General features: G+C 39.9%; 1 protein-coding gene across 1 annotated transcript in view; it reads left to right on the top strand.

Annotated features, from left to right (window-relative positions):
• Nucleotides 1-24465, top strand: part of RNF144B (ring finger protein 144B) — an 81192-nt gene that overhangs the window by 23473 nt on the left and 33254 nt on the right. Inside the window, exon 3 of the mRNA XM_057555613.1 lies at nt 20794-20898. Coding sequence (XP_057411596.1) covers nt 20794-20898 — 105 coding nt within the window. The remainder of the gene's footprint in view (nt 1-20793; nt 20899-24465) is intronic.

The following is a 24465-nucleotide window of genomic DNA, read 5'->3' as shown; positions in this document are numbered from 1 at the left end:
TTTCACAAAGAAGGTTATAAACAGATAGTATGTTGGTAATCTGCACTTATATGTCTTTTTTTTTTAAAGCATACCTTGCCAGTGCTTAATTCTTTGAACCACATAGCAGAATGTGATAGGCTGGCCAAACATGCAAATCATGACCAGAGAGTGGGCAAAAGTGGGTGTCCAATGAGAGAACTTTCCCTTCCATCCACTGAGTCACCAAAGTTTATTCTTTTGAAGTATCACCTTTATTCCAATTTCCTCTAAGTCTATTCCCATCTAAGTCCTGATTCTACTCTTCCATTTGGTACTACTGTGTACCAGCCACTGTGCTAATTGTCTGCATAAGGTATAATCAGTCCAGCTCTCATGTGGGAAGCAGATCCACTGATAGAGGAAGTACAGTGTGCTGTTGGGTTCATACGGGAACCCACTTAAACGAGACTTGAGGAGGTCAGGGAAGGTCTCCTGAGGGGATAAGGCCAAAAGATGAATAGGAGATTGATTGACAGACGTGCTACAGGGAGGAGGGGCAGCCACGTGTGAGGCACGGAACCAAGGAGGAGAGGTCTACTGAGGAACCCCACTGAAAGACATCCCTGGAACATGTTGTTGGAAGTATGGGTGTTCTTGGGCAGGAGGCTGGAAAGGCAAGCAGGGTCTTGTATGCCATGTTAAAGAGCATTATGGAGGCCCTGGAAGGCTTTGTTTGGGTGTGGGGTGGGGAGGATGGCTTTGGCATAGGGTTGAGAATGGTCTGAAAGTGCACAAAACTGGAGTAGGATGAAGGAGGGGGTGGTGGGTAGAGCTCAGAGAACACCCTGGTCAACATATGCTATATTTATCATGGTAGACTGTACTTTTGAGGTATGGAGTATTTAAATTATTTTCATGTCCCCAATTTCTCCTCCTTCCTATCCATTTGGATACTACTGTCAGATTTCTTAAAATGTTGCTGTCATAATGCCACTGCCATTATTAGGGATTCATGTGATCCTATTTGAATCATATTCCTTAGTGCTAACATTCAAGTTCCTCTAGGAACCGTTGCACAGTGTTTACCCAAATCACCTTCTGCTACTTCTTGTGTGTGAGGTATCTCATACCTCCAGGTCTTTACTTCTTCCTAGAATCGTCCTCTTTTCTTTCTTTTTTATTCCCCCTGCTCGATTTCTAATGATGTCTCATTGCTTGGTCAGGGCATACCTCTGCTCATTATTCAACAAATACTTATTTTGACAAGCAGAACACTAGATTGGGGAGGATTTGTTGATGAAAAGCTCAGACATGGTTCTTACCCTGGTAACATTTGAGTTATGTTACCTGAGTGTAAAATGATCATCTTCTCTCTGAAAGCATTTAGCATTTAAAATCTGATTTAAAAGATTTCATACAAATATCTGTATTGTCTTGTACTCTAGCTGTTTGGCATAGATCAATTTTATTTTTCCACCTAGACTTGAAGTTCACTGAGGGCAGAAAGCCAGGAAGGTAGTTAGGTATCATTAATGATCATTGTTGTTGTCATAATAATAGCAGCAAGCACTTATCCAACTTAGTGCAAGGCATCATTCTAAGTACTTTAACTTATTTCATCCATATCATGACCCAAATCAGTCATTAAAAAGTATCTCTATTTTTGAAGATCATGAAGTAGATATACCGTAGTTGCCTGTTTACTAGTATAACAGTTTTTTGGATTTGTGTGCTCATGTTTTGAGGCCCAATCAGCCATCCCAAGCAAATCATTCACCTAATTGCCAGTTTCCAAAAGTACTGGGACGGGCAGGGGCAACTATGCCAGGACCAGATGGCTACTCCAGTTAACTTCAAGTACTTCTTCAAAGTTTGCAGTAATTTCAGTGTGACATGTGGAAGATTTTTGTTCCTCTTTTATCTCTTTGTAGAAATAGGAAGGCAACAGGCAAATGAAGGCCCCCCAACAGACGAGTGAGAAGAAAAAGCTACTTGGCTGAATTCTCTCTTCCCTTCAATTGTCAACTCAGAATGGCTTTCAGTCTTAGACCTCAGCTAAATGCAAAGGTTTTGGTGACCAGTTTCATATATGCTGATGGGGGTAGAGAATTTAATTAGAAATATAGTGAAATCTCAGTTACTTATTGTCTTCTATTCCATTTTTCCTTGTTCTCTTCTTTTTAAATTAAAAATTAATTTTTAATCTTAAATGTGACATGTGCTGGTTTTAAAACAAAGTTAAAAACCTTTCAAAGTATTGATTATATGAACAGTTCACCTGTACGCCCTTCTAGACTCTTTTTCTGTGTTAATATATAGAAACACATGGATGGATACATATTCATACACATCACATAATAGAGAAATGGGATCTGTAACTTGAGTTTTACAAATTGAACCTAGTGTTTTGTGGACATGTTTCTATATAATAATATACAGACCTACCTTCCTTTTTAAGTGCTGCATAATGTTCTATGGTATGGCCGTATCAAAATTTATTGAACTAGGTCCCTCCTAATGATGGGCCAGTTTTTGCTATTATAAATAAACATTTTTGTACTTACATAAATATGAAAATATATCTGAGATAAATTTCTAGAAGTGGAATTGCCTAATTAAAAGGTGTGTACATTTTAAATCATCACGTGTTGCCACGTTGCCTTTCCAAACTGTTGTGTCAGTTTACATTCCCACCAATGGTGTAGAAAAAAACCCCTTCTTTGACACTCTGGGTATTCTTCAAATTTTCACCTTGTCTAATCTGATATGTGAAAAGAACATACTATCTCATTGTTTAATCCATGCTTCCTCTTTTAAAGGAGGAAGTTAATTGCAGCAAAACAAACTCATTTCATGAATCTATCCTTAAAAAATATGTGGCTCATCCAGTGCCAGTACAGTTTCAGCTGATTTTATACCTTGGTATTCACAGTGCTGTCAAATTAGAAAAATGGGCCCTGTCTGGAAAAGTATACACATAGGAGACATGAATGAATGAAAAAATAACGCTCATAGCGGTGGGCCTAAGGTGGTGGGAGATGCGTTATCACACACACACAAAAACTCTATGTTCAGCGACAAGATGTTACTAAGTAGGAAAAGAAACTTAAAAATTTAGACAAGTGGCAGCCGAAAAGGTTATGAGTTAACTAGAAAATTCAATTAACTCTAAAACACCATTTTCTGAACATTTAAGTTAATCAAAGTTTGGTTAGGATATGGATTTCAGATATGCATGGAACCTCTTGGAATCAGGCTGGACACAGTCAGTGCCCCGTTTCTATGGAAGTAAATAGCTCTGTGTTAACCGAAAGCCTCAGTGTTTTTGAATCATTTCCCACCCCCAGTAAGGGGGTCCTTTTGGTTTGCCTCTTTTGGAAAGTGGTTGTGAGTTATTAGCCAAGTGAATGTAGGGTTTTAATTCAATCTTTTTGACCCTCTCTTTATTTACCTTAAAAAAAAGAAATCAAGGAAGGACAAGCAAGAGCATTTGAGTACCTACTATGTAATATTTATATTGTAAGAGAATTATTTTTCCCCCATTTACTCTTACCCTGCAGTTTTACAGATCAAGAAACCAATGCAGAGTTAAGTTGCTTGCCCAAGATCCATACTCTTAATTCCTGAATCATAGGGTAGTTTGGAAGAAATAAGAACAATCTCTGTGGAAATACATAATGTACTGCCTAGCACGTCGTACTGTGTGCTCCCTAAATTTCATTTGTTAGCATGAACAATGGATGAGGCCCATATTAGGTTTTTGTAATCCTAAAAGTTTCTAAAGCTGGACAATGGCCTTTCTAATGCAAAATTGACAACTGGTTTTTATGTACATAAAAGGTGGGTCAGTACAAAGAAGATGTAAGTAGCAAATGATTTTTAAAAATCCAAGGAATTCCGGAGACCAGAGAGTATATGTATAATCTGAATACACTGGTGGCCATAGCCCCAGGTTGAAGGGATTGAGGGGTGTGCTATGAACTTTCAACTGTGTGACCTCAGGCAAGTTATTTGAGGAAAACAAGGGCTGAGAGATTAAGAGGTCTGTTTTACACACCTGGAAGCTTCCAGTACACTTAGTGTATATTTAGATGTTGAAACTGAAGTCAGGGTTCAAGCCCAGCCTTCCTAATTCAAAGATGAGTGTTCTTTCACCCCCTCATGCATCATGCTTGTGGAGTTACTGGCGTTCCCTAGAGGACGTCAGTCTTCTAATTGTTTCCAAGTGCTTCCTGTGTGCTGAGGGTAATTAATGAATGAGGGACTCGAAAGCAAAGAGATCTTTACTGCAACTGGAAAAAAATATTTTATAGCTGTAAAAATTTCCTGGGTATGGTCTGAAATGCAGATCATTTTAATATGGAATGGTGTCTAGTTTTTGAATAATTCTGTGGTTTACGGGGTCAATACCTTCAAAAGGAACAAAAGTAGTGTTTTCAAGTTATAAAGATTCCAGTATTTTCTCCTGCTTTCGTTCTAATGACACAGGAATCATGGTGAGGTAGGGGGGAAGTAAGCAAAGGCTGCGTCTCCATTAGACCTTGGTTTAAATCTCAATTCCTATGTTTACCAGTCATGGGAACTTAGGGTAAGTTACCAAACTGCTTTGTGTGAGGTGGGAATAATTCCGTCTCAGAGTTGCTATGACTGTTAAACGAGATAATTTTAAGAAGCGTACCATAGCTATCATAGGAGCTCGACAAATGTTCTTATTCCCATCACCTCCTCCTTTCTCCTGCCTCTCATGTAATGAGTATTTTAGTTCTAGGCCAGTGGTCCTCAAACCAGCAGCATCAGGAGCAGCTGTGAACCTGTTAGAATTATAACTTCTTGAGCCCCACCCTAGACTTACTGAATTAGAAACTCTGGGGATGGGGTCCTGTGATCTGTGTTTCAGTTCCTCCTCCAGGGGTTTCCGATGCACTGGTCCAGAGTATTTGCAGAGCACTCTGTGAGTGAAGTACATATGAGTTGCTCACTATCATGTGCTTTGAAGAACCTGGGGGCAGGACAGGAATAAAGACGCAGACATAGAGAATGGACTTGAGGACACGGGGAGGGGGAAGGGTAAGCTGGGACGAAGTGAGAGAGTGGCATGGACATATATACACTACCAAATGTAAAATAGATAGCTAGTGGGAAGCAGCCGCATAGCACAGGGAGATCAGCTCCGTGCTTTGTGACCACCTAGAGGGGTGGGATAGGGAGGGTGGGACGGAGACACAAGAGGGAGGAGATATGGGGATATATGTATATGTATAGCTGATTCACTTTGTTATAAAGCAGAAACTAACACACCATTGTAAAGCAGTTATACTCCAGTAAAGATGTTTAAAAAAAAATCCTTTAAAAAAAAAACAAAAAAAAAAGAAATTTTTAAAAAAAACAAATTTATTTATTTATTTATTTTTGGCTGTGTTGGGTTGTGGCACACAGGCTTAGTTGCTCCGTGGCATGTGGGATCTTCCTGGCCCAGGGCTCGAACTCTTGTCCCCTGCATTGGCAGGTGGATTCTTAAACACTGCACCACCAGGGAAGCCCAAGACAAAAGAATTTTAACAATGAATATCTATATTCCCACCACCTCTTAGATTCTAACATTAACTTTTTACTGTTCTTGCTTCGTCACACATCTGTTGTCCATCCCTTTAATTTATCCTTCTGTGCTTTGTATTGTGTAGTTTTGTTTTGTTTTGTTTTGTTTTGCTTTTTGGCCACACTGTGCAGCATGAGGGATCTTAGTTCCCTGACCAGGGATCGAACCCGTGCCCCCCGCAGTGGAAGCGCAGAGTCCTAACCACTGGACCGCCAGGGAATTTCCTATATGGTATAGTTTTAATACTCACTGTGAATTCTCTTGTAGAATGTAAGTACTGCATTCTCCAGTTGTTTGCTTAGATTGGTTGAATGGTTGTATTTTATGCAGATAACTTGCTTAGTCTTACGTCATGGCTAAAAGAGTTTCTTGACCCTTTATTATTTTGGGAGTTGTTCCTTTCTGTGTTGCTGAGACCTTGTGTGCATTCTGAGAGAGTCAGAAGGGCTGCTTGAGAGTTCAAATAGGGACTCTTTAGGGACACAGGAGGAGGAGGAGGAAAGTGATAAATGAGTTCAGTGGAATCTACTGATGTTTAATCTGGGATGTGCTTATTCTCACTGCCTGTCCTGGGCCTGTTGGCTGGGACACTGGGGCCAGCTGAGGGCTGGCAGTTCTGAGGTCTAATGTTTCTTTGGAGGAAATGGAAGGATGTAAACTTGGCAAGCCTTCTTCTTGTTTTTTTTTTCTCCTGGAACCATTGGTTGCTTTTCTGGGTGTACTGTGTCGTTAAGATAGCACGGAGGGATCTGGCACAGAGGGATCCCTTCGGAACTAGTATCAGAATTGGGGCCTGCCTCTGTTAAGAAAGGCAGCACAGGTGAGACAAAAGGGAAAACCTCAGAATGGTCAACTGAAGAGTTATTGAATTACTCATGTTGGAAGCAGGTCTTTGCTCTCCTAGTGCCTGCTCCCTGCTCTGATTGAAATGTTCTTCCAGGTTAGCAGATTTAATTGGCTTCGTTGTGAGGACTGACAGGACTGCAGCATTTCCAGTGGGTTTATCTTCAGAGCTATTACTTTCTCCAAGTTTCTTAACTTAAATGTTTCATGATCACTTGAGATCAGGATAGAAGCTTTTGATCATTCTTGCTTGGTGGGAACTGGAGGTACTTTTAACTGGGGCCCAGATTTAATCTACCATATTGAATGACTGTTCTCAAACTTACGGGGTAGATCTGAGTACCCTTTTCCAGAAAAAGTAACAACACTATTTTAGGAACTATACAAACAACTTCTGGAACTAGTTGATGCACGTATTCCCTATGAAGATGAATTTTCCAAAATGATATAAAGGCAGTGATGATGGACATATTTTCCTTCATTAGACCTGAGGGCATGGATGGTATTGAACCTAGTGGTTCTGACTTGGTTGCATGTTGGAATCACTTTGAGAGCTTAAAAATACTGATGCCAGTTCAACAAGGTTTCAGAATATAAAATACAAAAACCAATTGTATTTCTATGCACTAGCAAAGAATAATATGATAATGGCATTAAGACAACAATTCTATTTATAATAATATCAAAAGGAATAAAATACTTGGGAATAAATTTAAAAAAAGAAGTACAAAGGGGCTTCCCTGGTGGCGCAGTGGTTGAGAATCTGCCTGCTAATGCAGGGGACACGGGTTCGAGCCCTGGTCTGGGAAGATCCCACATGCCACGGAGCAGCTGGGCCCGTGAGCCACAATTGCTGAGCCTGCGCGTCTGGAGCCTGTGCCCCGCGACGGGAGGGGCCGCGATAGAGAAAGGCCCGCGCACCGCGATGAAGAGCGGTCCCCGCACCGCGATGAGGAGTGGCCCCCGCTTGCCGCAACTGGAGAAAGCCCTCGCACGAACCGAAGACCCAACACAGCCAAAAATAAATAAATAAATAAATAAATAATAATAAAAAAAAAAAAAAAAAAAAAAAAAAAAAAAAAAAAAAGAAGTACAAAGCTTATACTCTGAAAACTACAAAACATTGTTGAAAGAAATTCAAGAAGACTAAATACCCCATTTCATGGATTAGAAGACTTACTATTATTAAAAATGACAGTATTCCCCAAAACGGATCTACAGATTCAACACAATTCCTATCAAAATCCCAACCATCTTCTTTGCAGACATTGACGAGCTGATCTTAAATTCATATGGAAATTTGATGGACCTAGAATAGCCAAAACAATTTTGAAAAAGAAGCACAAAGTTGGAGAACTCACTTCCTACTTTCAAACTTACTACAGTGCTATAGTAATCAAAACTGTGCGATACCATCAAAAGGATAGACAGATAGATGAATAGAATAGAATTGAGAGTTCAGAAGTAAATTCTCATGTTGTCACTTGATTTTTATCAAGGGTGCCAAGGCAATTCAAAGGGGACAGAATAGTTTTTCAACAAATGGTGCTTAGACAACTGGATATCCATTTGCAAAAGAATGAAGTTGGACTGCTTCCTCACACCATCGACAAACGTTAACTCAAAAATGGATTATAGACCTAACTATAAGAGCTAAAGCCAAAAAAATCTTAGAAGAAAATATAGGAAATAGAAAAAATTTAATGACCTTGGGTTAGGCAAAGCGTGAACAAAAGGAAAAAAATTAGACTCTATCAAAACTAAATACCTTTACACTTCAGTGGATGCCATCAAGAAAGTAAAAAGATAACCTACAGAATGGGAGAAAGTATTTGCAAATCATGTCTGATAAGGGGCATATGTAGAATAAATAAAGAATTCTTAAAACTCAATAATAAAAACACAATTAAAAATGGGCAAAGGATCTGAATAGACATTTCGCCAAAGAAGGTATACAGATTATCAATAAGCACATGAAAAAGTGCTCAAAATCATTCATTAGCCATCAGAGAAATGCAAATCAAAACCACAGTGAGATACCACTTTACACACATTAGGATAGCTAGAATAAAAAAGACAGTAACAAGTTCTGGTGAGGATTTGAAGAAAATTGGAACCCTCATTCTGCTGGTGGGAATGTAAAATGACACAGTTGCTTTGGAAAATAGCCTAGCAGTTCTTCAAAAGACAAACACAGAGTTATCGTATACCACATCCACTCCTAAGTATATACCTAAAAGAAATGAAAACATGTATATACTATTGAAAGAAGCCAGTCACAAAGGACCACATATTGTATGATTCAGTTTATGTGAAATATCCAGAATAGGCAAATCCATAGGGACAGAAAGTAGACTGGTGGTTGCCTAAACCTGGGGTGGGAGGATTTGGGGGGAAATGGGGAGTGACTACTGGTTGGCATGGGGTTTCTTTTGGGATTATGAAATGTTCTAAAATCGATGTGTGATAGTTGTACAACTCTGCGATTATGTTAAAAGCCATTGAATAAAAGCAATAAAACATATATACATGTATAAAATACATATATGTATATATATGTATAATATACACATGTACATATATCAGTACATATACATGCATATATAACATACTGATGCCTGGTCCTTCCCTCTGATATTTCTGAGTTGATCGGTCTGTGGTGTGGCCTGGGCGTTGGACTTTTGGAAAGCTCCCCAGGTGATTCTATAAAGCACCCAATGTAGAGAGTCTTTGTTACTAGACCTTGTTCCTCAAGAGTGTATTCTGTGTGCCAGCAGCATCAGTAAGACATGGGAGCTTATGAGGAGGGCAGAATCTCAGACCCCACCCCAGATCTACTGAATCAGAATCTGCATTTTTAATAGGATCCTTGAGTGATTCGAATGGACATTAACGTTTAAGAAACATTTTCAGTAACGTATTTGAATAGTAAGGCTGGTGAGTGTTATCTTTGAAATTCACTACCTTCCTGTTGAAACACCCTTCTTCCTTCTGCCCAGGGCTTCTCCTTAAGGCTACTCTTTGGGGTTCCTGTACCCTGTTCCAGTGTGTGTGTATGTGGGGGCCTTCCCCACGCACTACCAACCAATTCTCGGATACCAGCAGAGTCTGGAGATGGTGTTAGATTCCGAAGGTTAAGGGTTCAGTTGTGCAAGACTCTCCCGACCCCGACAGCACACACACCTGCCCAATTCAGACACCAGTCATAAGCCCAGGTTGTTACTTGGGCTTCTGACCACTGGCTCAGTTATAGATTCCTACGACTCCCTCCATAGACTTCGGACGCCAGTCTCAAGCCCAGGTTGTTAACTGTTCTGCTGACTGATTGGCTGTAAATCAGAGGTTCCCACGATCTCCTCCTTGAATTTGATTAATTTGCTAGAGAAGCTCATAGAACTCAGAGAAACATTTTACTTACTAGATTACTGGCTTATTATAAAAGAGTATATATATAAAAGAGTATAACTCAGGAAGAGCCAGATGGAAGAGATACATAGGGCAAAGTATGGGAAAGGGCATGGAGCTTCCAAGCCCTACCCAGCTCACCACTCTCCCCAAATCTCCACGTATTTACCAACCAGGAAGCTTTCTGAACCCCATCATTTTGGGTTTTTATGGAGGCTTCATTACATAGGCACAACTGATTAAATCATTGACCATTGGTGATCAATTAAACTTCCAGCCCTTTTCCCCTTCTTGGAAGTTGAGGGTTGAGAGTTGAAAGTTCTAATCCTTTAATCATAGCATTGGTTCCCCTGGCAACCAGCCCCCCATCCTTAGGTGACCTGGGGGCATTCCAAAAGTCATTTCATTAATCTCCAAAATCTACAAACAGCTCATGAAGCTCAATATCAAAAAAACAAACAACCCAATCAAAAAATGGGCGGAAGACCTAAATAGACATTTCTCCCAAGAAGACGTATAGATGGCCAAGAAACACATGAAAAGATGCACATCACTAATTATTAGAGAAATGCAAATGAAAACTACAATGAGGTATCACCTCACACTGGTCAGAATGGCCATCATCAAAAAAATCTACAAACAATAAATGCTGGAGAAGGTGTGGAGAAAAGGGAACCTTCATGAATTATTGGTGGGGATATAAATGGATACAGCCACTATGGAAAACAGTATGGAGGTTCCTTAAAAAACTAAAAATAGAACTACCATATGACCTGACAATCCCACTACTGGGCATATTTCCAGAGAAAACCATAATTCAAAAAGACATATGCACCCCAGTGTTCATTGTAGCACTATTTACAATAGCCAGGACATGGAAGTAAGCTAAATGTCCATCAACAGAGGAATGGATAAAGAAGATGTGGTACATATATACAATGGAATATTACTCAGCCATAAAAGGGAATGAAACTGGGTCATTTGTAGAGACATGGATGGACCTAGAGACTGTCATACAGAGTGAAGTAAATCAGAAAGAGAAAAACAAATATCATATATTAACACATATCGGTTAATATCTGAAAAAATTTGTATAGTTGATCTTATTTACAAAGGAGAAATAGAGACACAGACTTAGAGAACAAACGTGTGGATACCAGACTTCCCTGAGATAGTGGCGCAGTGGTTAAGAATCCGCCTGCCAATGCAGGGGACACGGGTTTGAGCCCTGGTCCGGGAAGATCCCACATGCTGCGGAACAACTAAGCCCGTGTGCCACAACTACTGAGCCTCTGCTCTAGAGCCCGCGAGCCACAACTACTGAGCCCGTGTGCTGCAACTACTGAAACCCGTGTGCCTAGAGCCCGTGCTCCACAACAAGAGAAGCCACTGCAATGAGAAGCCTGTGCACCACAACAAAGAGTAGCCCCCGCTCGCCGCAACTAGAGAAAGCCCGCACGCAGCAACAAAGACCCAACACAGCCAAAAATCAATGAATAAAATAAATAAATAAATAAATAATAAAAATAAATTTCTATTAAAATAAACAAACAAACAAAAAAAAACGTATGGATACCAAGGGGGAAGGTGGGGTGAATGAATTGAGAGATTGGGATTGACATATATACACTGTTGATACTATGTATAAAATAGGTAACTAACGAGAACCTACAGTATAGCACAGGGAACTCTACACAGTGCTCTCTGGTGACCTAAATGAGAAGGAAATCCAAAAAAGAGGGGATATATGTATACGTATAGCTGATTGACTTTGCTGTACATTATAAACTAACACAATATTGTAAAGAAACTATACTCCAATAAAAAAAAAGTAAAAAAAAAAAAGTCATTTCATTAACATAACAAAAGACACAATTCTCTTACCACTTAGGAAATTCCAAGGGTTTTAGAAGCTATGTGCTAGAAAAAGGATGAAGACCAAGTACGTTTTTCTTAATATAAATCACAATATCACAGCTGCCCTTCCCAATGGGGGTCTCGTAGTTTCCAGTGTTTCTTGTCTATAAAAACATATTTGTCTTATATCCTTTTCTTTGGGGTTCTGTGCTCTGCAGAGCCCTGAATGAAGTGAGAGTGAGCCATCTGGGGGAAGAGCATCCCAGGGAGAGGAAATGCAAATATCAAGAAAGGCCTTAGGACAGGAACAAGTTGGGCATGTTGGAGAAATAGAAGGCTTGTGTTCCCAGAATAAGGGAGGAATGCGGTAGGAATGAGGTCGGGGCAGTAGCTTGGAGTTGGAACGTGTAGGACCTTGTGAGGCATGGTAGCGAGTTTGAGAGGCAATCTAAGTGAGGTGCACATTCATTGGAGGGTTTGGGGCAGGAAAATAATATATGATTTTTATTTTAAAAATGTATAAAGAGCACTCTGGCTGCCCTATAGAGTAGAAGCCAAGAGACCCCTGAGAAAGCTCTTGCAGGGGTCTTTGAAAGAATGATGGTGACTTGAATTGCAGTGGGTGTGGTAGGAGGTGGTTAGATTTGGGACCTGTTTTGGTTGTGGAGTTTGAGGAAGAGAGGAATCAGGGATGTTTTTGTTTTGGTTCCGCAAGTAGGTAATTGGTTCCAGTTACTGAGATAGGAAGCCTGGGGATGTGGGGAAACATGTGTGTTGATATAATGGGGCAAGTGGATTCCAAAGCTCTGCTAAGTCAAGTTTGAGGCTGTGATAAGACAACCAGGTGAAGATGTGTAGTAGGCATTTATCGGATATAGGGGTAAGAGAGAAAGAGGTGTCATAGGTGATTCCTAGGTTTCTGGGTTGTACAACAGCGTGGATGGAAATGCCATTCCTAGAGATAGAAGACACAGGACAAGGATTGGATTTGGGGGAGGGGATCATGAATTCAGCTTTGCATTTGAGTGTGAGGTCCCTATGAGCCATTCAGGGCCCAGTATGCTAAGTACCCAGTTTGATGTGCAGCTTTGGAGCACATGTGGAGAGACCTGGCCTGAAAGGGTAAATTTAGGATTCATTGATTTATTGGTTGAGATTCGACCAGGAGAATGGAAATCACTCCTGGTCTTTCAAAACAGGAAGTTTCATTCAGGTGATTGGTTATAAAGGTGATGGAGGACTGAGAAGCCAAATAGGGCAGTGAAGCACCTAGATATTAGCAACAACAGGAAGCAGCACTCCCCTGGAAGCTAGGGGACAAGAGGAAGAAAAGGTATTACTAGAATAGGAGTTAGGGTATCTGGTGAGAGCTAGAGCCATTGTGGGAGCTAGAGCCATGGAGAAGGGTCCTGTCCAGGAGGAGCAGGGGATGCAGCCACTGTCGGAGGTCAGTACAGAAAGCAAAGGGGTGGAGGTGGAAATGCCCAGGCTCCTTCCCTCCTCCCACCCTCTGGTTTTTCAGTAATTCCTCCCATTGGCCAAGTCTCCCTGGTACCTGGGAAATACATTCTCTGCATTATGGAGCAGAGCAGGAAGTGGGGAATGGACCTGAGAACAAATAGGCCGTGGACCAAATAAATAACTAGTTATATCTAGTTAATGAGGTGACCAAAAAGAAAGTGTGAAAAGAAAAGAGTTTTGATCCCATCCTGAAATTCCAGCATTTAAAAATTGAGTAGAGGAAGTAAAAGGGATTGAGGAGGAATGGCCAGAGAGGAAGAATGAAACTCAGAGAAGTGTGGAATTCTGAAGGCAAGGGAGGAGAAAATTCCAAGAAAGTAGGGGTGGTTCATTGGGTCTTAGACCGCCGAGAGGTCAGGAAGAAAGAAAATGTGTATGGATGTAGTGACATGGAGGTGGCTGCTGGCTTTAGCACCCACTTCAGTGAAACTGTAGGGGAGGAATGGGGATGGGGCTGGTGAAGGAGGTGAGGGCAGACAGCTCTTTCACACACTTGACTGAAGAGAGGAATGAAGAAGGCAGTGTACAGCCAGCAAGAGGAGTAAGGGAGGGCTATTTTTCTTTGCTGCTTTATTATTGTTTTTCTTTAAGTAGGATATTTTTAGGCATGTTTAACTGCTGGAGAAGAACCTAGTACATGGGGAAATATTCAAGACATAGGAAAGAAAATAGATGATCAATAGGGTAAATTTCCTGAAAGTCAGCAGGGAATGGGAACTAGAAAACAGTGGAGTTGGCCCTGGAAGGTGGTATCGGCTCATATGTGTCAAAGGAGAAGAGAAGAGAGGAATGCTGCAGGTGGGGTGGGTTTATGTTTCAGTGATTGGGGCAGAAGGAGTTTTTGCCGCAAAGCTGGTAGGTGGTAGATTCATGCTTCCAGCTCCCACAGATGTCTGCGTGTCTACCATGTACCAGTTCCTGTGATGGGTGTTTCCAGAGGATATGAAGAGGAGTAAGACAGGATCCAGACCTTGAAGGGTGCCTGGGCTACTGGAGAGACATGCAAGTTCACAGTTTCCTGCAATGTAGGATGATAATCGCTGCATGATTTCCATGTACAACATGCTTCAATTGTTAACATCTAGTGTTACCTAAGGTGTTGATGGGAATATTGGCAAGTAGGGAGGAAAATCCGAGCCTTCTGGAGAATTGGAGGAGAGGAGGCGGTTGTATAGTTTATAAAATTCTCTTTGGAGGGCTTGATATTCTAATACATCCTCAAGGGAAAATGCCATACTACCAGCCCCACTGCCGTTGAGAATCACACTGTTCTCCTCCTTTTGATGGATTTGTAAGGATTCCTTTTGAAGGGGAAAATAATTTGAACCCCGATATTGAGATAGGCTAAAATAAAAATAATTTTAAACTCACTTAAACTGATAAAACATAATACAAGGGATAAGCACATTAAACTTCTATCTCAAACAACAAGAACATCAGAATAAATGCATAAGCTGAATATTAACTAAAATTATAGACCAATAAAATTTAAGTTAACATTAATGTGATGGGCGATGTTTAGTTTCCACTAAACGACTTTTAACAGTTAAGCTCTCAGTTTGGTGTGTTCCAGTGAACAAGTGGTAATTCAGTGATCTTGCCACTTTTCTGTGTTGAAATCACTAAAAATCTTGATTTGTACAGCTTTCACTTGGCCCAGATACTTCCATTGTTTTTTCATCAGCCTGTGACAATGAAAGCATTCCTGCTTGGCAAAACAGGCCTGCCCCACCAGCACAAGTGTGAGCGTTGACATTGAGTGGAAATGGGTGTTCTCTGCTTTTATTAATACCATTAAATAAACATAAAATGGGGGGGAAAACCTAGCCATGGAGAACTTGGGAGCTCCCAAGAATGCACCTTTGCACCCAGTTTGAAAAGTACTGTGCTAGCTGGTTATCAAGGTGCTGTGAGAGCAGACAGTCTGGGCATTGCATCAGACTGGGGTCCAAGGCAAGGAAGACTTTCTCGAATAAGAGAAGCTTAAGGATGAGAAATGTAAAACTAAGGTCTCTTTTTAACATTAGTTATGGTTTATTGTTTGATTTGGGGCTTCTTTGTAGTCATCTGGTACCAGGTTTTCCTATCAGTCCTCTGATGTCCTGTGTAGTTGGCAAAGGGGTATGAAGGTGATCCCCGTCACTAGCAATATCGTATTTGTGAAAAGTCAAGATTTCTGAAAGGGGTTTTGTGAGAAAAAAGTTTTAGGATCATGCTATACCAGGAAACAACTTACTGCTTAGCTATGGGTTGTTGATTTATTTGAATTTTTTTGAACCCATTATATGTTTCCAAGCCAGGATACTTTGGGTGTGTTAAAAGGCTTTTTGAATTGGAAGAGATACCATCTTGAGTTGTACTAATAATTTAGCTCAACGGCATCCAACAAAGAAGGCATTATTCTTGGATCATGTACACACATCATAGTCTGAACTGGAGTAAACAGAATATTGGCTTCAATAAGAGATGTTATTTAGAACACACTTGAGACATTGTGATGTAATTGTGTACCAAGGCCGAGAAGTGTTAGTCTGCATTTTATTAAATATCCATTTTAGTGTACAGCATTGTACTAGGAATGATAAAAAGCAAAACAGACAGTTACTCAAGGCCTGTCTAGATTTTGGCCTCAAGTACTTCCCCCTCATCACCTTCTTTCCCACCCATGGCTGAGCTAGGGATGAGAAACCCTAGGTCAATAGGTCCACCAACTCAGCTTCAAGCCATGTGGGCTGCCAGTTTTTATTTGACCTCAGAACCCCAGCACCGGCACCTAGAAGTGTCCACAATCCTGGGACTCAATTTAAACTTTCAGTTAATGGCACTCATTACCTCTCTTCTCCCAACAATGCCTATTGTCCTTTTACCTCCCCTCCCCACCCTCTTGGGGTCACGTCTCTTTTGGGGCTTTCATTTCTGCGTGCCTGCCTGAAGTTCAGAGACTTCTATTTCATCCTCTTCTTCTCTAAATTTGCATGCCTCTTTCACTTTTCAGAGTATTTTCATGTATTTATCCTCATGGAGGACTCTCCATTTCCCTGAGAGTAGGCTAGGCAGGTGGTATTGTCCCATCTTATAATTGTGAGTGCTGCAGCGAGAGAGGTTAATGACTTGCCCAAGATGCAGAGGAGACTTTTAGAGCTTGTACTTCAATCTTGATCATTAGAATCCAGTTCCATCAACTGTTCATTGTGATGCTTTTTTTTTCTTAGAAAAAACCTTTAAGAAAGCTATAATCTAGTAACAGAGAATGAGCAATTGTGTAGTAAATATATTGGTGTGTGTGTGTGTGTGTGTGTGTGTGTAATTCTTGTGGTGGATACATAGGAGCTTTGTCTGAATGTTGTAGCCCTTTTTGCCTTGTCCACCTAATAGATGAGAATACCTAATGAAGAATGCCCTTTGGTCAACTGGAAGATAACATCCCTGAAAGGGGCCTAGAAGAAACCCCTTTCTGGGAAGACTCCACTGTACATAATTCATAGGCTCTCAGGGTTGGAAGAGACACGTCATCTGGTTCACCAGGTGTTTGATGGTTAAATCCTTGGTTAGATCCCATCTGAATCCTTGAGGGCTGTGGAATGATTTTGAGGAACAATCATTATTATACATGACCCTTAATGACCTAAAGATGTTTCTATGTTCTATCAAACTAAATGGAATATTGGCGATTTAAAAGAAAAAATTGTTTCATTATTTTTTGGGTCATCGGGGCAGGAATAAAGACGCAGGAAGGGAAAGCTGGGATGAAGTGAGAGAGCAGCACTGACATATACACTACCAAATGTAAAATGGATGGCTAGTGGGAAGCTGCTGCATAGCACAGGGAGATCAGCTCGGTGCTTTGTGATGACCTAGAGGGGTGGGATAGGGAGGGTGGGAGGGAGGGGTTATGGGGATATATGTATACATATAGCTGATTCTCTTTGTTGTACAGCAGAAATTAACACAACATTGTAAACCATTTATACTCCAATAAAGATGTGAAAAAAAAAGTTTTCTGAAAAGTTCAATTTTTGAAACATTCCCCTTAGAATTTGTTAGCTGTTATGAAAACTGCATAGTTAGACATTTGTTTAATGCTGTTGTTTAATGGAATGTGATTTTTTTTTAATGTGACTAAATGACGGTAGTTTTCTTTTTTCTCTTTCTGTGTTTCTCTTTCTTTATTTACAAGCTAGATGCCATTTCTCCCAGAATTGTTAACCATTGTACGTAGGTTTAGTTTGTGTAATGTGCACAGGGGTTCGTGTGAATGCTTATGGTTCTTTTGTGCTTTAGCCAGAGGTACTAAAGAAGAGAGGGAGGGTTTGAGATTAAATTTTTGTGAAAGCTAATAGAAGACATATAATGAACCTAAGTTACTTGAAAATTCAGTAAGAGGCGGTAACATGGGCTGGTTGTTTTCCCTCTTTGCCTTTGAATAGAAATGCACGCCCGTAGTGAGGGAGTGTCAAGTGCCTGTGCTGTAGCATCACTTAGCAACGTGCACTTACAAATCTCTATTTTGAACCAGTGTTTTTAAGAATTTAAAAAAAAAAAAAAAGGTCATATACTTAGACCCTGTAGTCAGTGTATGCACCTCTAACTTCTCTCCTAAAAGCACAGGTCAGATAATATTGTGGTCAGGAGAGTCTTTGTGGGAAGCTTCAAAATTCACTGGGTTTATGTATCCTGGTTGCAGTGTATCTAAGAGCATTACATTAGCAAATAGGACATACATTATAAACTCTTGGGAAAGCTTAGATTTCAGCTTTACAAATTTGCAGTATAAGTTGAGATGAATTTTTTTGCCTATAAAGACTCACATAGTCTCTTTAGTTCCTATTTAACTCTAAGCCTTTTCTATAGATGCAAATAAATAGTTCTACAGAGAGGCTTGAATAGAGGTGTGTGTGATGTTCTCTTATAAATATCTGCTCTGTTTATGGAGCTTCTCTACCACAAGTGGTTTAACGGGTTTCCTGAAGGGAGTGGAGAAAGAATAATCTTAGAAGGCTAAAGGATTAACATTTCTCCACAAAGTTTTTGGAAGTCTGAGACCAGGTGAAATGCAGTAGAAATATGACTAAATATTCTGCATTTTGCACACTTCCGAAGGGCTTCCATGTACAAAATTTTAGCTTTGTGTTTGTGCGTATGAGTGTTTTAAACCCTGTGAAGTAGCCGTAACAGGTATTATTGTCCCCATTTTAAAAATTAAGGGAGGCAAGTCGGGGTCATGGTTTAAGTAATGTTCCCATTGTCACCTGATAGGGTGGCACTGAGGCTAGAGCCCAGATATTGGGATTTGACGCTCATTATACTGTTCACTTTGTTCTTCTCAGATATCTTCCCTTTGAGCCTAGAGACCATACATTTTCACTCTTTCTGCATCAGTTTCAAGTGGCAGCTGGGAGAGATCAAGGCAGGAACGCTGGAATCTGTGTGGCAGTTGGAAGGCCGAGAGGTCCTCAGGGGCAGAGCTGGCTGGACAAGTCTTCACATCATTTACTCATTTATTTGTCCCTTAGTGTGACACTATTTTTCTTGAGCCACTTTTGCAGTTCCTCTCGAGTTTTGCCTGTACACTGAAGTTCTTCCCCACATTTCCTTGCTACTGCTTTCTTATCATTCTTCCTCGTACTGGAGACCTTGTCTGGTGTAGTAACTCCTAGAGCAAGTGATTGTTCACTCTTCTCTTGAGCAAAAAAGTGAAAGTTAAAATATATCTATACGTGGTCAATTGTAGGGGCAGAGTGACTTAAGAGGGCTCTGTTCTCAGATATTGTTTATTCTCCAATTCACACTAAATCATCTTTTATTCCCCAATTCACACTAAATCATCTTTCATTCCCCAATTCACACTAAATCATCTTTCATTCCCCAATTCACACTAAATCATCCTTCATTCCCCAATTCACACTAAATCATCCTTCATTCGCCAATTCACACTAAATCATCCTTCATTCCCCAATTCACACTAAATCATCCTTCATTCCCCAATTCACACTAAATCATCCTTCATTCCCCAATTTACACTAAATCATCCTTTATTCCACAATTCACACTAAATCATCTTTTATTCCCCAATTCACACTAAATCATCTTTTATTCCCCAATTCATACTAAATCTTAAGCATTTTCCCATGTCTTTAAACATCATTTGAAAATATTTTTCTTGATTCTTCAGCATTCTATTGCATGAATTTAGTATAATTTATTGACGCATTTTTCTATTTTGGATATTTAGGTTATTTTCTAGTTTTTTCTGTGATAAAAAACTGACTCCTTGGAAAAGGGAATTTTTAAGTACTTACAGAGTTAAAAATATGGTTTAAATGGTTTGCCTTAGTCATTAACTCATTAGTACATTGTAACAGTAACTTCAATCAGATAAATACATGATTGTTTTTCTGAAATAATACAATTGTGATAGTTTTATTTTCAGACAGGGAAAATGCATAAAGATGGTCAATGAAAGGAAAAGATTTCACAATTATGTCATTAGGATTTATTTACTAGTTAAGCTTTTATAAAAGGTGTGACAGCAGTATTTTTAATGTAGCAGGTTGATACATAAATGTATAGAGTTGTAAAAATTGGAACCAAATTATGGCTAATCATTACTTTGTAAGAGTCATTAATTTATTGACGCTTATGTATTTTGGGGGGTGTCCTCCTCAAACATTTGAGCTTGACTTTTTTTCATCATGCATATAGAAAAGAGCTCACCAATTATAAGCAAATTAGTAGAAATTGAGGAGCCAGGTTTTGAATTTCTTAAGAGTTTGATCTCCCGGAACTATGCCTTTTAATTCCCAGTGGGCCTGTGGGGATGGGTTGGAAGGAAGAAGGGAGGGGTCAGAGGTCTTCATAATGCTCTCAGTTCCTTTTCAATCTGACTCACTTCTCCACCCAGTGCCCAAGATCCACATGCAACAGGCAATGAGTAGACCAAGTTTGTCTACGGTGTTCTACTTCTTCTCTCTGGATTTCTTATCTCCTATCTAATTTTTTCTCTCCCCGGGTTCTCCTCAAGCTTCCTCATCATAGCATCTACCAAGGCCTATAGTTCTGGGAAGGTCTCATTCTCCCAAATTGTCTTTGACACTTCTTCTTCCAGGTGTATTTGCTATTGAGAGTATTCATAGGTGAGCCAGTGCCTTAATCTTATTTTGATACTGATGGGCAAGCTCAGCATGAGGGTCACAGAGTTCTACTTCCCAGCAAATTTTGAGGGAGAGGACCACTGGGTAAAAATGGAACCGGGAAGTCATGTAACTTAAAAAAAAAAAAAGTACAAAGAAGGCTTTTGCCATTAGTGCAAAAGAACATTTCTCCTTTTCCCAATCTATGGTGGATAAAATGTGTGAGCATACAGGCATTGACTTGTTGCCTTGGATAAACTCAGTATTCTTAGGATGAAGTCATACATAATTAATTACCTGTCTCTGCATTCTTTCCAGAGTGATGGCTCTTAGTATTCACACTCATGATAACTTATGTTTCCTGAGTACAAGAGCCCCAGGTCTGCCAATTAAGGAAGAAGAGGCAGTGGCGGTTATATAACCTTGGTGCTTCTGTAATGTGGTGGGTAATTATCTGTCTTTTTTCTTCTTAACTCCTAGTGTCTGAAACAGTACATGCAGCTGGCAATCCGAGAAGGATGTGGGTCTCCCATCACTTGCCCAGACATGGTGTGCCTAAACCACGGGACCCTACAGGAAGCTGAGGTATGGATGACTGCACTGATTTTTCCCTCTTTCCTGTTGACATGATTTCCTAGGATCTTGACTCTTTATGTACTTCTCTGCCAGGGAGTCTAGAAACAAAATACAGAGGTTAACTTTTTAAAGGAGTACTTTATTGCTACATACCTTGGATTCTTTATAGAAACTGTTAAAGCTGTTATTTACTTTGGTTCTATTTCTAAATGCCCTCTGAGTGTTGAAGAAGCTCTAGAATAGGCTAAGGTGCTAGAAATTTACCAAATGTTAGGTTTGGAGGCTGAATAGTCAGTAGCCTTATCTGAATAGTCAGATAAACAGGTGACAGATTAGCCACAGTTATAGATAATATAAATTATTGTGATTCTGCAAAGGTAGCCTGAGTTGAACCATTTCCAAAGAGCAGAGAAAGGCCTTTCATTCAATATTTATCAGGCATAGAAATGTCTTTTTTGAGTGAGTTCTTCTCCCACTGTATTAAGACTGTGATGTATCTCTTTCCTTTGTTTTTTCAATCCCTGATTAGTAGTTTGCCCTTAAATCTGCTTTTAACCTTCAGGCCCTGCTCACTTTAAATCTTGTCTGTGTTCATGTAGTTGCTTTCTTAGCCAGTATACCATCTAATCCTTCCAACAAACTTATAAAACTGAAGCCCAGAGTGTCTAAGTAATTTTGCCCAAGAGTGCATATCTAAAAAGCAGAAGAGCTAGAATTCCAATCCAGTTCTTTCTGACAAATTACATGGCTTTAAGAGTAGAACTAGGTAGATAAATAGAATGCATGATAAAGGACTTGACAGTTGAAAGCCCAATAGAGTGCATATATGTGTGTAGATATATAGGTGTGTGGATATGTATGTATGTGTGTATGTGCCTGTGTGTATATGAATATGTGTATGTAAACATGATACATACACACACATATGCTTTGTATACAAATATATATGCTTTACATATATATCCTTTGCTTTGTAAGCAAAGCAGCTAGAAAGATGTTATAGACCATTTTTAACCAATCTGCATCTGGGCACCCTGTGTTTAGCTTATGAAATATCGGGTAAGTGGTACAATTGAGCTTGAAGTGTTTTGGGGGGAAGAATAAAAGGAATACATAATGGTTTAGAAGTTGTTCATTTTAGGAAAATCATGAAATAAATTGAATTTTTAAAATAAAAAGGCAATATTGAATATGTACATCCTGTGGTGAGAAATGTTTACTTTTGTGTGAGTAATGGGTAGAGGAAATTAAAATGGGGAAAAATTAGGTTATCTACCAAGAATACTATTGATCTGTGCAACTTGGAAGTGGTTTTTAAAATGAGACCTAGATTTGCAGGAGCATCTTTCTATACATAAGCCTTCCAGGGAGTATGCTTCCTTTTTTTACTGAGTGTACAATGTGCCAGGCCCTGTTCCGGGCCAGGACAGAGAGGTGAATACGACAGTCCCAGTGCTGTCCTCCTGGAGCTTCTGATCTAGCAGGGAGACATTGAACTGATAAAGAGCCAGATAATTATAAGAGCAAAAAGTATGAGATGGAACAGCCAGCAGGAGCTGTGTCTGCTATGGAATCTTATTTAATTCATGTATGCAAAATCTATTAAACATAAATGAAGTGACGTTTCTAAACAAGCCTTTGAAATTAATCCCAGTCTCTCTTCTAGATAAGCCTACAGGTGTCTATTTACATCTAACTAAAATTAAAATTAGAGATTCATTCCTTTGTTTGCACTGATCACATTTTAAGTACTCAGTAGCTACATGTGGCCAGTGGCTAGCAGGTTAGACAGCACAGAACAGAACATTTCCATCTTTGCAGAAAGCTCATTACATAGTGGCGTTCTAGACTTTGAATGAATGGTAGCCATTAGCCATTGACACTTTGGATATCAAATGTTAGGGCTAATGTTGTACAAATGAATGAAGACAGGCCATGGTTTGTCTGAGAGATCTCTAGAACAGAGTCTAACTTTTCTGGTTTTCTTTTTTTTTTTTTTTTTTAAACATCTTGATTGAAGTATAATTGCCTTACAATAGTGTGTTAGCTTCTGCTTTATAACAAAGTGAATCAGTTATACATATACAATATGTTCCCATTTCTCTTCCCTCTTGCATCTCCCTCCCTCCCACCCTGGTTTTCTTAGTATAGACATTCCCTGGTCATCTTCCCCCATAGTTCTCTTCTTCTTAATCCTTTCTTTTCCCTCTGTTCACATGCTCATTCACACTTCCCTAGTGCTGATTCCATTTACCCAGCTTTACTCTAAAAACAATTTTACTTTTAGGCTGCATTAAAAGCAAATAAACCCATAATGGCTCTTAAAAATGACAAAAGGATATTTGAAAAACAGAACGAAAACATACTCCAAACTAAACTATGGTACTTCTTACATTCTCCAAAGTCTGTTTCCCATTAGGTAAGTAAGAGACACTCCAGGACATTAAAGGACCATTTCTGTACTCATAGGTCTGGCTAAGAGCCTGACTGAAGATGGGCGTGAATTACAGTAATCAAATGTTCTTAATTAACTTGCCCTATTTTTTTTTTCAGAGTAAAAAAATGTGGTGGTGGTGATTGTCTCTCATTTTTGAACTGAGAAATGAGTAGGTTATAATGGAGCTATTGGTGGCTTTGACAGCCACCAATGGGGCTTATCCACATTGTGCTTGACTGGATTCTGTCTCTATGACTGCTTCTTCCGTCATTTAAAAAAGTGTTTATTTTTATAGGTAACACATAAATATACTTTGCTTGTTAAGAATAATTCTGGTTAAGGCTGAGGTTCCCTTTGTGCTGCAGCTATTTATAGTACAATATATGGTTCTTCACCGTTCATTGTCTTACAAAATGCATGTAAGTATAAAATTTTTCATCTTCAGAGGACACCAGGAATTTAAGCTCTTTCCTCTGAATGCTTTCTTATGTAGGTCTAGCTCACAAAGTTGACTGTGCTTCATATGTGTGTCTCCTGCAAGCTGTAATGCTTCCAAATTGGCTCAGTTGTGGCTCTGCCCCTTCACTTCTATTTATCAGGGGTAGCTTCATCAGCTTCATTCAACCCAAATACTGTTTACGTAAGAAACAGCAGAAAAGGCAGCTTCCCTTCAATGTCATGGAAGCCGGCGGGAGTCACTGACTGGAGGACTTGTGTCCTAGAGGCGCAATTACTGGGACCCGGGGAAAAGGAAAACCTTTCTTGCGTCATCTGGTACTTTCAGCTGTTGCTCAGCAGCGTTTCGAATGCACTTGATCCAGGAATCTTGTCCAACATGGAATTATGAAAGGCAGGACACAGATGGTTGGTTCTGATAGCATTTCTTCAGGCAAGGCCTTTGCTTGAAGTTAGTAGCCCTGTTAAAAAGGTGATGACTCATTTAAGCAGTTTCCTTACTGTGTTAGGGAAGTAACATACCACCACAGGGAGAACCTGACCCATTTGTCTGGGCCATGTCAAATTTGAGTGGCGAGGGACTTGCCTGGTGGCGCAGTGGTTAAGAATCCGCCTGCCAGTGCAGGGGACACGGGTTCAATCCCTGGCCCGGCAAGATCCCACATGCCGCGGAGCACCTAAGC

The sequence above is a fragment of the Balaenoptera acutorostrata genome, chromosome 10 (assembly GCF_949987535.1).
Source record: "Balaenoptera acutorostrata chromosome 10, mBalAcu1.1, whole genome shotgun sequence".
NCBI lineage: Eukaryota > Metazoa > Chordata > Mammalia > Artiodactyla > Balaenopteridae > Balaenoptera > Balaenoptera acutorostrata.
The sequence above is the reverse complement of the archived record's forward strand: the minus strand, read 5'-3'. Positions and strand labels throughout refer to the sequence as shown.